Source organism: Stigmatopora nigra, chromosome 10 (genome assembly GCF_051989575.1).
Source record: "Stigmatopora nigra isolate UIUO_SnigA chromosome 10, RoL_Snig_1.1, whole genome shotgun sequence".
In the NCBI taxonomy this organism is placed as follows: Eukaryota; Metazoa; Chordata; class Actinopteri; order Syngnathiformes; family Syngnathidae; genus Stigmatopora; species Stigmatopora nigra.
The window spans coordinates 1483130-1496977 of NC_135517.1; the positions used below are offsets into that span (position 1 = coordinate 1483130).

The 13848-nt window shown below is 37.1% G+C and overlaps 1 protein-coding gene across 4 annotated transcripts in view; it reads left to right on the forward strand.

The window, feature by feature from the left end:
• The window catches only part of eya2 (EYA transcriptional coactivator and phosphatase 2), a 42168-nt gene that overhangs the window by 23584 nt on the left and 4736 nt on the right, over positions 1-13848 (forward strand). For 3 of the 4 annotated variants that reach the window (XM_077727060.1, XM_077727062.1, XM_077727061.1), the window contains 8 exons: positions 5722-5801; positions 6628-6671; positions 6737-6854; positions 6934-7050; positions 8387-8457; positions 9464-9650; positions 9730-9878; positions 11000-11083. In XM_077727060.1, coding sequence (XP_077583186.1) covers positions 6746-6854; positions 6934-7050; positions 8387-8457; positions 9464-9650; positions 9730-9878; positions 11000-11083 — 717 coding nt within the window. In that variant the 5' untranslated portion in view covers positions 5722-5801; positions 6628-6671; positions 6737-6745. Of the gene's footprint in view, positions 1-444; positions 510-5721; positions 5802-6627; positions 6672-6736; positions 6855-6933; positions 7051-8386; positions 8458-9463; positions 9651-9729; positions 9879-10999; positions 11084-13848 lie in introns of those variants that run through there. The other variant, XM_077727063.1, reaches the window with a different exon arrangement.

Consider the following 13848-nt stretch of genomic DNA (forward strand, 5'->3'; position numbering starts at 1 on the left):
ATAAAGTTTACCATTTAAAAAGTCCCAATTTTGAAGCCATTTAATTCCATTTAAAATCAATCCCTCATTACATATTAAGCAACCTAAATATGAAAAATAAAAATTACAAAACAAGTCCAAACAGTTAGCGAGCATAGACTCACATTTGGGAAATTTATGATGACTCTGCAATTTTTTTTGGAAGACTCCTTTAATACGAGTATTTTCAAAAATTGAACAAGACAGCCGTGACGCCACACACGTCGCGGCACCCCCACTCCTTCACGCGCGCGCGGCCTCGATAATAATCTCGACTTTCCACTGAAAAGAAATGTAAGAAGAAGAACTGTTTTGTTAGGTGTGGCCATTTTTTTTAAACATTTTTTTGCTACAGTGTTTTTCCATCTCGGATTTTGAATTATGATGTTTATGGATATGATGTTTATGGATTTTGAATTATGATGTTTATGGATTCTATTTTGGGACATTTTGGAGATTTGGTGCTCGAAAGTTTATGGGTTGTGGTCGTGGTAAGTGATTTGTTGTTTTTGGGAGAATATTTTGAGGGATTTTTAGATTTTAGTATTGTTTATATGATTGATTAGAGGGTATTTTACTATGTTTTGGTAATTAGTGATCATTTACTGAAGTTTTTTTGAATATTTTGTAATATTTTAGGATTAGTAGTTTAAGTTTTGGTATCTGAGTGAACGTAATTGCAATATTGTCTAAGAAAATTAACAATTGATCCATTTATTATGTCAGAAATGTTAAAAAGTACAAGTTTGCGGCATTTCAAACAAAAATAATATTCAAAAATATTAATATGTTCACATTTTAACAATATTTTATGTACAGATGACTTGTATTCAACTTTAATTTCATTCCTGTTTAATTTTTCAAAACTTTGTTTTGAAAGTTTTTTGCCAAATTCATGTAACTTGCAAAAACAACATTTTTGCTAAATATTAATTTAAAATTTATAAAACTGTAAATATATATTAAGATGTTAAGTTGACAGGGTGACACGGTGGATGAGTGGTTAGCGTGTTGGCCTCACAGTGTGGGTTCTGGGTTCAAATCCAGGTCGGTCCCATTCCAAAAACATACATGCTAGGCTAGCTAGCTAACACTAAATTGTCCCTAGTTGTGAATGCCTGTTTACTTCCTACTGCCCTGTGATTGGCTGGCCACCACCCCAAAGTCAGCTGAGATAGGCTCCAGCACCCCCACCTTTGACCCTTAAAGAAGCACTGTTCGGCTGAAAGACGCCATCTGGTGTTAAATCGCAGAAATGCAACTGAATGTAGACCTGATTTTAACATTCTTGTGTCAGCCATTTTCCATGTCAAGTCTAGTTGGTAGATTTGAGGACTTGAGATTAACCCAGCAACTATTTGCCTTGGACACCTGTGCTCTAATTGGTCCTCTCCCGACCTATCAATGCTTGGCTTTCTTCCAATGATTGGCTTGGAGGTTAATAACAAGGGAATGGGAGCAGCCAACGGTTTCTCCATCTGAGTAAGGAAGATAGAGCAGCCAACGGTTTCTCCATCTGACTAAGGCAGATGTTGTTCACCTGGGAGCCGGCCGGCCGGGACCACCATCTGACAGGGGTCAGCCTGATCCCTCGGACCCTCCAGGCTGTTCGGGGGGGTTATGGGGGGCGACCAGCTGGTCGGCCATTGCCGCCGGTGACCCCGTCGCCGGGGTAACGATCCTGCTCTTTCACCTGGGTGTAGGTGGTCCATTTTTGGGTGGTGAAACAAAGGACAGGGTGTATTTTGTACTCTGTTTTGGATGGAGAAAACTCTTATTGTGGAATTAAGATCTTTGGAAATGTAAAAGTAAGTGGTCTAAAATGATAGAACACCATATTTTGGGCATAAAAAGTGACAAAAAGGCTTCAAAATGGAACTATATTTAAGTTTGTCTTCCTTTCTTGTCTGTTTTGGCCCCGCCCCTTAACGTATTTCGTAATAGAAGTTGGAGTGCAAGTGGTTTGTATGTCGGCCTTATAGTTATGGGGTCCTGGGTTCAAATCCAGGTTTGTGTGGAGTTTGGTTGTTCTCACTGGGCTTGTGTAGGTTTTTTTCCGGGTACTACAGTCTCCTCCCACATTCCAAAAACATGCATGGATGGTTGTTTGTGTCCTCGTACCCTGTGATTGGCTGGCCACCAATTCAAGGTGTCCCATTGCATCTGGGCCAAAGTCAGCTAGGATGGGCTCCAGCACCCCCTAGAGACCCTAGGGAACATAAAGCGGTTCAGAAAATGAATGGAAAAGATGATGGAGTCTGCTAGCATGCTAGCCATAGCTTTTCCATGATGAACTTGTGTCATTCTGTCAACATATGCTAGCTAGTTAGCTAGCGGAGCACTAGAATGCTAGTCCTAGTTGTCAACAATAGTTGTGATGTCGCAACCAGAATTGCTGACAAAAAGTGGGTGTGGTTTGGATGGAAAATTAATTCTAAAAATGTTTTAAAAAATCATGGTACTGGGATTTTTGACCAATTTTGTCAATCATTTTTGTTTTTTTATTTCTAGGAAGTAGAAAGTAGTTGAATTTTAACGTTTTGAGTTTTTCTTTTTGTTAAATAAGTTTTTTAAAGGCTTCTTTGACCATGGTTGCGATCAGCGGGTTAGCAAACTTTTTCCTAGCAGAAGAAAAATGAAAGGAGGCCCACTTCTACTTGTGTTTATTAAACATGCTAGTACCAATTCAATACGCCAATAAGTCAATATATGCTTAGCAGTTAAACCTATTTAAGGCCCAAATCCAACAGAAATAGTTTTCCATTCAGCTTATCCTCACAAGGGTCCCAAGAATTGATGTCATTGTTGCATTGTTTCATCGTTAGCTGATTGCTAACAGGCGACAGTGAGAAGAAAAAAGCCACTTGTTTTGTCCTTTGTTTCTTATCAAGCACACAAAGGAAGGCTGTGTTCGCATTGGCCAAGTCACCTTAAACGCACCTTTGCCCCTCCCACCCGAGAACCCCGGGTGGTCTTCCATATGACCCGATGTTTAAAAAAAATCAAATTTGTGATATATTATGTTACACAATTCTGGCATTAATTAATAATCCCTTTGAAAGGATTTGTAAAAATAAAAACATGAAGTAGCCTCACTTCCAATTGTGTCCACTAGTAGGCAGCAGTCAGCTACCATGTCCTGGTGTATGGTAAAGTAAGATTTTACTAAATACTTCAGTAGAATTCATTATTTTTGTCTTTTGGGCATGTGTTGGTTAGTATAGCTGTTTTGACTTGCTATTTTTTTAAATAATTGTTCATTATTCATGTAGTACATCACAGGTGTCAAAGTGGTGGCCTGAGGGCCAAATCTGGCCCGCCGCATTATTTTGTGCGGCCCAAAAATGTGAATCATGAGTGCCGACTTTCTGTTTTAAGATTAAATTGAAATGAAGAGTATAAATGTATATTAATTTCCGGAGTTTCTCCCTTTTAAATTAATAATTGTCATTTTTTAATCCATTTTTTCTGTATTTTTAGTTCAAAATCATTTTGTAAAATCTAAAAAAAATATATAAAAAAAAAAGCTAAAATAAACATTGTTTTAGATCTATAAAAAACTGAATATTTAATTTTAGAATCCTACATTTAAGCAGGTAGCCACTAAAAACAAGAAAATGTTATCATAAGATAAATATGTTGTTGAAACATAAAACCAAAACTGTTTATTTTAGTGCTACACTTTAAGGCAGAAAGTGTTACCCGCGTTCCCCCCCGTGCGGGAGTCACGGGTGACTAAAACCATCAAATCCGGGAACCCTAATACGTCTGTGAGTGACAATTTATTGGAAAAACATTGACAGTAATTATGGAGTCAATATGCTTGATTTGAAAAACTGTCAAAAAAGCCACACTGACTTTTGATTTGTTTCCACTGCAAAAGTCATCATTCATTTGAATCATAAATCCAATCATCATCGTCATCTGTTCCAGTCGTCAAAAAAATTGAAATACTACCTAGATTTTATGAATGAGTTTTTCATTGCAAATCATTCCAAGCAAATTCATTTATTGGAGTTTCTTGTTGTTTTTTCCCTAAAAAAAAAATGGCCGCCTCAGAAGCCCCACTCGCCCCGGTGGCCTGGCGTGACCCCAACCGCGACCCCTCTGCGCCTGGCCGCGTCCCCGCTGGGTTTGTTTTAGCTTGGGTTTCATCCCCTCTCTGCTGAGCTTCCACTAGTCTTCCCTCCGGCGTCCCCCCTCCGGCGTCCCCCCCGGCGTCCCACCGGCGTCCCACCGGCGTCCCACCGGCGTCCCATCGTTCTCACGCAGGACTCGCCATGTCGTCTTTCGGCGCCATTGGCGGCCAAAGATGTCTAATCCACTTCCACCAGGGACATTTTTTATTCATTTCCGTATGGCTTATCCTCACGAGGGGTGCTGGAGCCCATTCCAGCAAACCCTGAAGTAGTAGACAGGAACGCTGCCTTTGTAGTTGTAGTTCTTTTATTTGGTAAGAAATGCATTTTTACAAAAGTAAGGTAATATTTACTGTTAAGTGTGTATAGTCATACCTCTACTTACGAATACCTCTACTTACGAATACCTCTACTAAAGTAAGGGAATATTTTCTGTTAAGTGTGTATAGTCATACCTCTACTTACGAATACATCTACTTACGAATACATCTACTTACGAATAACTCTACTTACGAATACCTCTACTTACAAATACCTCTACTTACGAATACCTCTACTAAAGTAGGAATATTTTCTGTTGTGTATGGTCATACCTCTACTTACAAATACCTCTACTTACAAATGCCTCTACTTACGAATACCTCTTCTTGCGAATATCTCTACTTACGAATACCTCTAGGTACGAACATTTCAGGTTACAATTTTTTTAAAATATGCAAAGGAGTGGCTCGAGATACAAAAAAGATACAAAATCCCTTAAAAAGTAAATGTATTTTCTTATCCGTTATTTTATTTTGAATTCCCCTTATTAAGCGATTAAAAACTACAAATGCAACATGACACACATTTTCAAATACACACAAATAGGGCACACGTCTAAAATGTACTACAAAGTGTACAACTTTCGGCCTTGTAGAATGAGCTATTGCCGCCATCTGTTAGTGGACAAACATGGGTATTACATCTCCTATAATAACAGAGGGAACTATTTTAGTGTGCAAGGCACATTTACATATACTTTATTTACTTTAAACTATTAACAAATCATTTCCTTATAATTTTCTCTCATTTGTGTGTTTTCTCACATATTTCATACATAATTGTGATACTTTTGACCAATTTTAAAGAGCTTAGTTGTATAGTTGTGTGAGGACCGTTTAACAAATTAGAGAATTTACATATAAAGTACACTTCTACTTACAAAATGTTCAAGTTATGAAAAAAACTAATTCATTTTGTAAGTAGAGATACAACTATATATTCAAACCAAAGCCTATTCATTGAAAAATAATGATAATATAATGAATCCATAACAAAAAGAAAACGTCTTCCTCTCTGTGTTTTTGTTCCAATTTGGGCAAACTGCCAAAAATCTGCAACAAGTCATTCCTCGCATTTCCAGCTAAAGCGTCCACGTGAACGCCGCTTCTATTTTGGCCAGCCTCATTTCTTGGAAGTGACGACGACGCGTGCTCGGCACCCCGTCAAAAACTCCGACCGGAGCGACTGGACTGGCAGGAGTTTGTCATTCTAAGTTTTTCTTATGTTTTATTCTCTTGGACAGGAACGCTAAAGGACGCCAAAGACGCTGTGGACGCCAGGCAGAAAAAGTGGACCTGCTTGACTCTCATTTTTTAGAGACGGGTGAGGATTTTTTTTTGATCAATTGTTATAGATTGCCGACAATTAATGACAAAACACGTCTACTAAATTGTTTTTACTTCATTTTTTTATGTTTGCACGTCTATTATAGTCCTTGGCAGTAAAAGTTTGAAGTTTTTGGAAGTACTGTTTTTTTTTAACTACCCCAAATTTCTCGATGTCCCGTTTTTTGATACTATTTCAATAAAAAATCCCAAATTTATCATTATTAATATCTTAAAAATGCAGGAGAATAGAAAGCCTATAGCTAACAAGCTAGCAGATGCCCAAAAACCCAATGCACATTCTGGTTATGACATCATCAACGAGAAAAATGTTGTTGTGGGCGGGGCCAAAGTGAGCTAGCATTTTTGGGTGACTTTTATTGGGCAAAATTCCAAAACAAAGAACAGAAACGTCATCTTGAAAACCATTTAACATAATAATAGACGCAACAACAGGAAACAAAAATAGTAATTATAATTCTTTTGTAAGGGCCTTTTTGGATGTTTTTATAATGTGTCGCCATTGTTAAAATTATCAACACAGCGCCCTCTTGCGTTTTAGTGTAAAAAAATAATATGACATGTTATCTGTTAATAATTTTACACTTAAATCACTCCAAAATATAACATGGCCAAACTTTTTTCTTTAAAAATAGCAGCTCATAGTCCATAAAATACGCTATCTAGCATTTAATTTCTAGCATAATTTAATTTTCCTTCATTTTTTTATAAAGATTGGTCCCCAAAATATTCTCTCCTATCATATCAAATTCCCTCCCTCTCATATTTCATAACAAATATTTATCATTTACTTTGTTTTGCAGGGTTCGATCATTATTGATTGGAAACTCCCCCAAACCCACAACTGGTAAGACTCCGCCCCTTTGTTGTTTTCATATTAAATGGACTGGTCACTAAAATGGACTCTTCCAGGCTCACCTGATGGGGGACGGCATCATGGCGGCGTATGGACAGAGCCAGTACAGCCCCACCCTCCAAGCTGCCGGACCCTACGCACCTTACACGCAGGGCTACGCCGTCCCTCCTTACAGTGAGTGGTCGCCGGGTGGAAAATTTGCCGATTGGACGTCATGAACCTAAAAATTTGCTGTTATTCTTACTCTACGCAGACATTAAAACGGAAGATGGTTTGAGTCACTCTCCAGGCCAGGCGGGACTTTTGGGATACTCCAACTTCAGCAGCGCCCCTACTGGTCAGAGCCTGTATGGCTACTCGCATACACACGGTAAGACCATTTTTTTGTATTTTCTCACATATAAGCTGTATTTGTTGCTAAAAAAAATGATGACTGAATTGAGGGTAAGGCTTATATGCGCATAAATTAGACTTGATATGCACGGAACGCTATAATGCAAGACAATATGGCCGATATGGTCATTTATTTCAAAATAGAGAAAAGATAAACGGATAAGACGCTAAATAAAATGTATTTTGACGTCTATTGATGAAAAAATAAAACGTATCTTGCATAAAATGTGGAAAAACTCAATTACTATTTATGAAAAACTATTAAAATCATGAATATGAGGGTGGAAATTGTGAATTAGGGTGTGGCTTATACGAGAAAAATTGTCAAATTCAATGATTTTGATGCAATTTTAAGGGTACAGCTTAACGGTACGAAAACTTTTTGGTGAGAAAATATCTCCATAAATGACCAAAAAAACTGTTTTTGTCTCGCCATGCCGTTTTCAAGACAATTTTTTTTTTTACATTTAGTGTTTTTTTTTTTTTTTTAAGAATATTAGCATTCCTGCATAATGCCTAACACGTGTATCCCATACGTTCATGCTAAGCTAACTAACGTCTCCAAATTGTTTTATAATTACCTGGGATATGCTCCAGCACCCCTTTTGTGAATAAGCGGTCCAAAAAAAAACAAAAAAAAAATTGTACTCCATTATTTTGGTTCAGGGATTGCCCTTTTAACTCGATGCTAATATGTTAGCTTGCTTGCATAGCCTTATTAAAACCTTATTTTTACTCAAATGATATTAAATGAAAGACAGAAACCCCCCGGTAAAATCCACTTTAACCCCGGCACCCCCCGTCACGCACAAGGTCAATTTCACGCCGCTTTTCCAAGCCTGACTCCGCCCACATTTTGACGGGCGCCTCTTTTGTTTTCCCCGCTAGTTTCCTCTCTCCCGCTCCTCCGTCTGTTTTCTCACTTTCCCTTCGTCCGAGTGGGGAAAGGGGCGTGGCCTGACCCTGAGAAAGGAGGGGGAGGCGTTTGACGCCAAGAGTCCAGACCGCAACTAATGGGGAACAGGTGTGAGGGGGCGGAGAATGGCGAGGTCACCCCAAAAAAACAAAAAAAAACTGAAACGAGGACCACGAGAATGACGGTCGACCCAAAAAAAAAAACATTTTTTTGGCGTTTTGATTCTCAATATGAGAATATGTGACCAATCTTGGACTATCTGTCCTCGGGGATGACCAATCTGGTTGGTGTGGGAGGGATGGTGGCAGCCATTGAGTGATTTTTGGTGGAAATGTTCGGTTAGGATGTAAAAATCATTGTTGATCACGTGGCGTCTTTCTTGTTTTTGATTTTGCAGGCGCAAGTATTTTCCAAGGCGGCCACGCCATCGCCACCGCCACGTCCACGCCGTTCAACCCTACGCAGCAAGTAAGCACATTTCAAATATTAAAATTAATATGAATTAATATTTGGTTGAAAAAGGGGGAATCTGCCTTGAAGGGGATTTGTTTTTTATTTATTTTTGGAGTTATGACAAAATATTGAGTTTTTTGAGGTTAAGGTTTGAACATTTATTTTGAAAGAAATCATTGAATTTTTTTTTTTGGTGGTTTATTTTTTTTGTCAGTATTTTTAAACTTCCATTTTTTTGGTGGTTAGCGGAATTTTAATGTCCACGCCGTTCAACCCCACGTAGCAATTGAGCACACTTCAAATATGAATGTTAATATTCATTAATATTTGGGTGAAAATAGGGGAATCTGTCATGAAAGGGATTTGGGTGGTTTTACTTTGGAGTTATGGCAAAATAGTGAGTTTTTGAGTTTAGGGTTTGAACATTTTATTTTGAAAGAAATCATTGAATTTGTTTTTTTAGGTGATTTTTGGATGTTTAGTTTTTGTCAGTATTTTTAAACTTCCATTTTTTTTGGTGGTTAGCAGAATTTTAATCACCAGATTTGGAAAGATTGATAAAAAATTGTGATGTTTTGATAGCAATATTTTAGCGTATTTAGTCGATTCAGGGTCTTAAATTTGATCAAAATGTTCCTTGAGAACTTGACACTTTCATTTAAGTAAGCGAGTATAATGGAGTAATGCATAAGTACATCCATTGAAAAATAATATACTAAAATTTTAGTCAAAAATTAAGAAACTAGTTTTTTTGTAATATTTGTGACATTTTTTAAAATCTATCAAAAAACACAGACACACATTTTATACATATAGCTGTTCAATACATGTAAATACATGACAATATTTATATTGTTACACTTGGAACACTCTCAAAGGTTTTGGGACGCTTCACCATTCATCCGGATGCAAAAGTGTCTTTAAACTTTTGACAGATTTTTCAAAAATTATTTTTAATGATATTCACATTTTAAAATGCTATTGAAAAATTACAATGTGACACGTTTGTTGTTTTTGGCAGGATTTTTCCTCGTATTCCAGCTACAGCCAAACTCAGTACTCTCCGTACTCGCAGTACTCGCATCACTACAACAGTCCATACCTGAGCGGCAGCAACATAAGCCCCGCCTCCATCGCCAACCCGTTAACCTATCAGCACCCGGAGCACCCTGTCATGTTACCCAATCACAGCCCGGAATCACACACAGGTACGTTTCTTTTTAACTTATATGTCTATCCATGTCGATGTTAGCTTTGATATTTAAATATGTATGTGTTTTATTTTAGGGGAGTACCACCCACCCCCTAGCCCACCCACACCCAATAAAGATGAAAGCGAGAGGGGCACGGTGTCCATGCGGAGGGGCTCCGACGGGAAGCTGAGGGGCCGCAAAAAAGCCACTGACCCGGCGCCACCTTTGGATGCCGACATTGAGGTAACTTACTTTAGTTTATTGCTTTTTTTTATTTTAATATGAAAAACATATACAGTCATACCTCTAACTACGAATGCCTTTAGGTACGAACATTTTAGGTTATGAATATTTTTTATATGCAAATGAGTGACTCGAAATATGAAAAAGATCTAAGTTACAAAATCCCCCAAAAAGTAAATGCATTTTCTTACCCATTATTTTATTTTGAATTCCCCGTATTAAGCTATTAATAAATGTACATTGTGGCACATACACACACACATAGGGCGCACGTAAAACTCTAAAATGTACTACAAAGTGGACGGCTTTCAGCCCTCTGGCGGACAAACACTGGTATTACATCTATAACTGCCTCGTAGGGATATATTTCAACTGTATATGGCACATTTTCACATGCTTTATTAATTTTAAGACATTAATAAATCATTTCCTTATAATTTTATCTCATTTTTTGATGTTTCTTTACATCTTTCATTCAAAATTGGGACACTTTGATAAATTTTAAAGGCTTTAGTCGGTAGTTGTGTGAGGTGCGTAAAACGAATTAGAGGGTTTACATATAAAGTACTCCTCTACTTACTAAATTTTCAAGTTACGAAAAAAGTCTTAAACCAATTAATTTTGTAAGTAGAGGTACGACTGTACTGTATTTTTTAAAGATTTTCTGATCAATCGAGGCCCGTTTAAACTTAATTAATTTAATTTAAATTTGGAAAGAAAAGGTCGTGTCAAGAGTCAATTATTAATTATTAAGGAAAGATTTACCTACTATCAAAAGGGTTTTTTTAATGATTTTTATGCAAATATCCATCAAAAAGAACACATTTGAATGGTGAGTGATGCATTCAAAACAATTGGAAATAGCAAAGTTTAACAGTTGTGCTTTTAAAATAGAATACTCACTTAATATTCATACTTTGGACATTGTGACTTGGACAGATGGACTTTTAAAGCTTTTTAGCCGAGTTGAAAATGTGGAGCGGTGTCCTTTTTCCACGGACTTTTGCTCCCAGATGTTTGAGTAGGGAGACGGGAGGAGATGCTTTTGTTTTCTCTCCACCCGGCGCGGCGCTTTCGGCTTTTCCGAGGTTAACGCTACAACGTGTGTTATTTCACTGCAGCGGGTGTTTATCTGGGATTTGGACGAAACCATCATCATTTTCCACTCGCTGCTCACCGGGACTTTTTCCTCCAGATTTGGCAAGGTAACGCCCCAAAAAAGGCACTTTTTTATGCTTGTATTGGATTTTATTTTGAAAGTCTGGCTGGGCACTCATTGGCCATTCAAGGAAGGACAGATGTCAAAAGTAATTGGACGTCAAGCACCGCTAATGGCATCGAAAAATTTAATATTAAATATTTTGTTGTAATTCTTTGGTTATTTTACCTTTTTTTAACTTAAAACGATGATAAGAAAGGGAACACATAGTAAATATGATTTTTTTTTAAACTTAACTTTGGACTTTAAGTACGAATGACAAAATTTAACTCTAAATATTGTGTTGTTTATTTTTAAAGTCATTCTTTGTTTATTTTACCTTCTTTTTTTAACTTAAAACAATAATAAGAAAGGGAACACATACTAATTTTTTTTTTTTTTTTTAACTAAACTTAACTTTGGACCTCTAGTACCGTTATTGTAATTTTTTATTCATTTTACCTTTTTTTAACTTAAAACAATGATTATAAAAAACACCAAATATATATATTTTTTAAACTAAACATAACTTTGGACCTCAAATACAGCAAAATTTAACACTAAATATTTTTTGTTTCATTTTGAAAGAAAATCTATGTCTATTTTACCTTTTTTTTACTTAAAACAAACGATAAAAAGGGGACCAAATACTACATTTCATTTAAACTAGAAAACTAAAGTTTTTAACTAAAAATATGTTCAATCAAATACAAAATTGGTATAAAAACTAGATTTTTTTTTTTCAAATTTTTGACCAAAAAGTGTAGTATTCACTGCTAACAGTTATAATGTTCTAAATAGAAATAGAAATGAGTCCTTTAAAGGGTTAAATGTCTTTCAAAAAATAGTTCAAATTTGATTTAAATGATGAAAAAAAGTGTATTGCTTTTTAAACTTTGAAAGTCAAGCACCCCCAAACCCCGTAAATTGAATGAAAGCTCTGATTAGCTGTCAAGTGTCGTGACCGCAGTCCCTGAAAGGGTTAAATGTTTTATTTTGGCGGGGTGTGGAGGGGGTAGTTTTACCCCCTCCGACAGGTTTCACACGGTGAGCGTTTTGCCCCGCGTTGTTTCTTTTCATTACGCGGCCGGTTTGTTTAGCTTCGCCGGCTTCCCGCCGCATGATTGACAGCTAGCGGGAATTTTTGACATAACAGCTTTTTGGCTTTTGACCGACCGGCTTTCTGCTGTTCCAAATTCTCACGGTCCCCGAACCACCCGTCGTCCGACAACCGGGTTTAAAGGGTGAACTTGGCGCACGCTGTTATTCTTCTTTATCCATTTTTTTTGTTTTGTTTCTAAGAAGAACAAAAAAAATGTGTTGAAATGTGACCAAAAATTCCGGGTTTGTTCCCAGCACCCCACGAAAGAGAGTCAGAACTGAACTTAACGGGAATGAATAATCGATAAGTTGAGATAAGAACAAAATTGACATTTAAAAAAAGCCATAATTGAAGAGATTTTTTTCCGTGGCCACTAGGGGGCGTTGAGTTCATTTTCTAAAAGTTATTCTGTCAATCAGTACTTGCTAGACAACAAGATAACATCATATTTATTCTGGATAAACGGGAATTCTGATGATTTTAAGTCAAGCCAGCAATTATTGATTATTTAGCATGCTAATGGCGTTCCACAGGGCTCCGTCTTAAAGCCCCTGTTGGTCTTATAATCACTCATTTTTCACTAAAATGTCATTTATTATTATTTTTTCTTTCAAGGCCATCCTGTACTTTTATCTTCCTCAAAACTGGACTTGACTAAAGCACTAAATTAGCACTTAGCATGTTTTATAGCAAGGGTCGGCAACCTTTTTTGACAAAAAGAGCCACAAACAATTATTTTTTTCTAATGTTATTTCTTATGAGCCATATATATGAATTTAAAAGTCAAAATACATGCCTGTAAACAAGTGCCTTTTCAATTTTTTTTGTAATTTCACCACTTTTAAAGTGTAAAAAAATAAGTATTTTTTAAAAGATTCTTATGCTGTTGCCAATCAATGAGGATATATTCCGAAAAAATGAAGATTAAAGCAGTTCTAGATGTAATATCTTAGTTCTGTTATTATCCATTTCCATATTTTAGCTCACAGGTTAGCAAAGAGCCAGATGCATGCATCAAAAGAGCCACATGTGGCTCCAGAGCCATATGTTGCCTACCCCTGTTTTATAGACTGGAACAAAAAAAACTTGGTAACACAACAGGGATCCAAAATGGCGGCGCGTACGGGTGCAGTTGCTCTTTACTCTCCAGTTTGGTGGTTTGTTTTCTAAATTGTGCATTTTTTTAGAATTAATCTTGCCAGATTATGACTTTCTATCTTTATATTACTTTTAAATGTTTTTTTTACTGGGAAAACGCACTTTGTGGGGTTGCATCACCAATTTCGTCATCCGCAGCTGTGTATGATGACAAAGGCCTCTTTGATTGATTGATTGATTGATTTCTTCTCGACAGGTTGATTACAGACAATTATTCCAATTATGAAAGAACAATGGTGTCCTAATCCTTCAACTCCTCCCCCTTTCATTTTTCTCTTCTTCTTCTTCTTCTTCTGCACCTCAACGTTATTTCCCAGTACAAAAGAGCTTTTAAATGCCACATAATTATTGGCCAGACTCGTTTTTGTCTACGGGAAGACATGATGGCTTAATCTGACGTTCACCTTTGGCTGACATGCCGCAACGATGGCTTGGACGGCTCGGGTGACGGCGCTACCCACGCGGCTTTCCCACCATGCATTGCGCCGAGTTAAGAAAAAAAACTGGCTGGA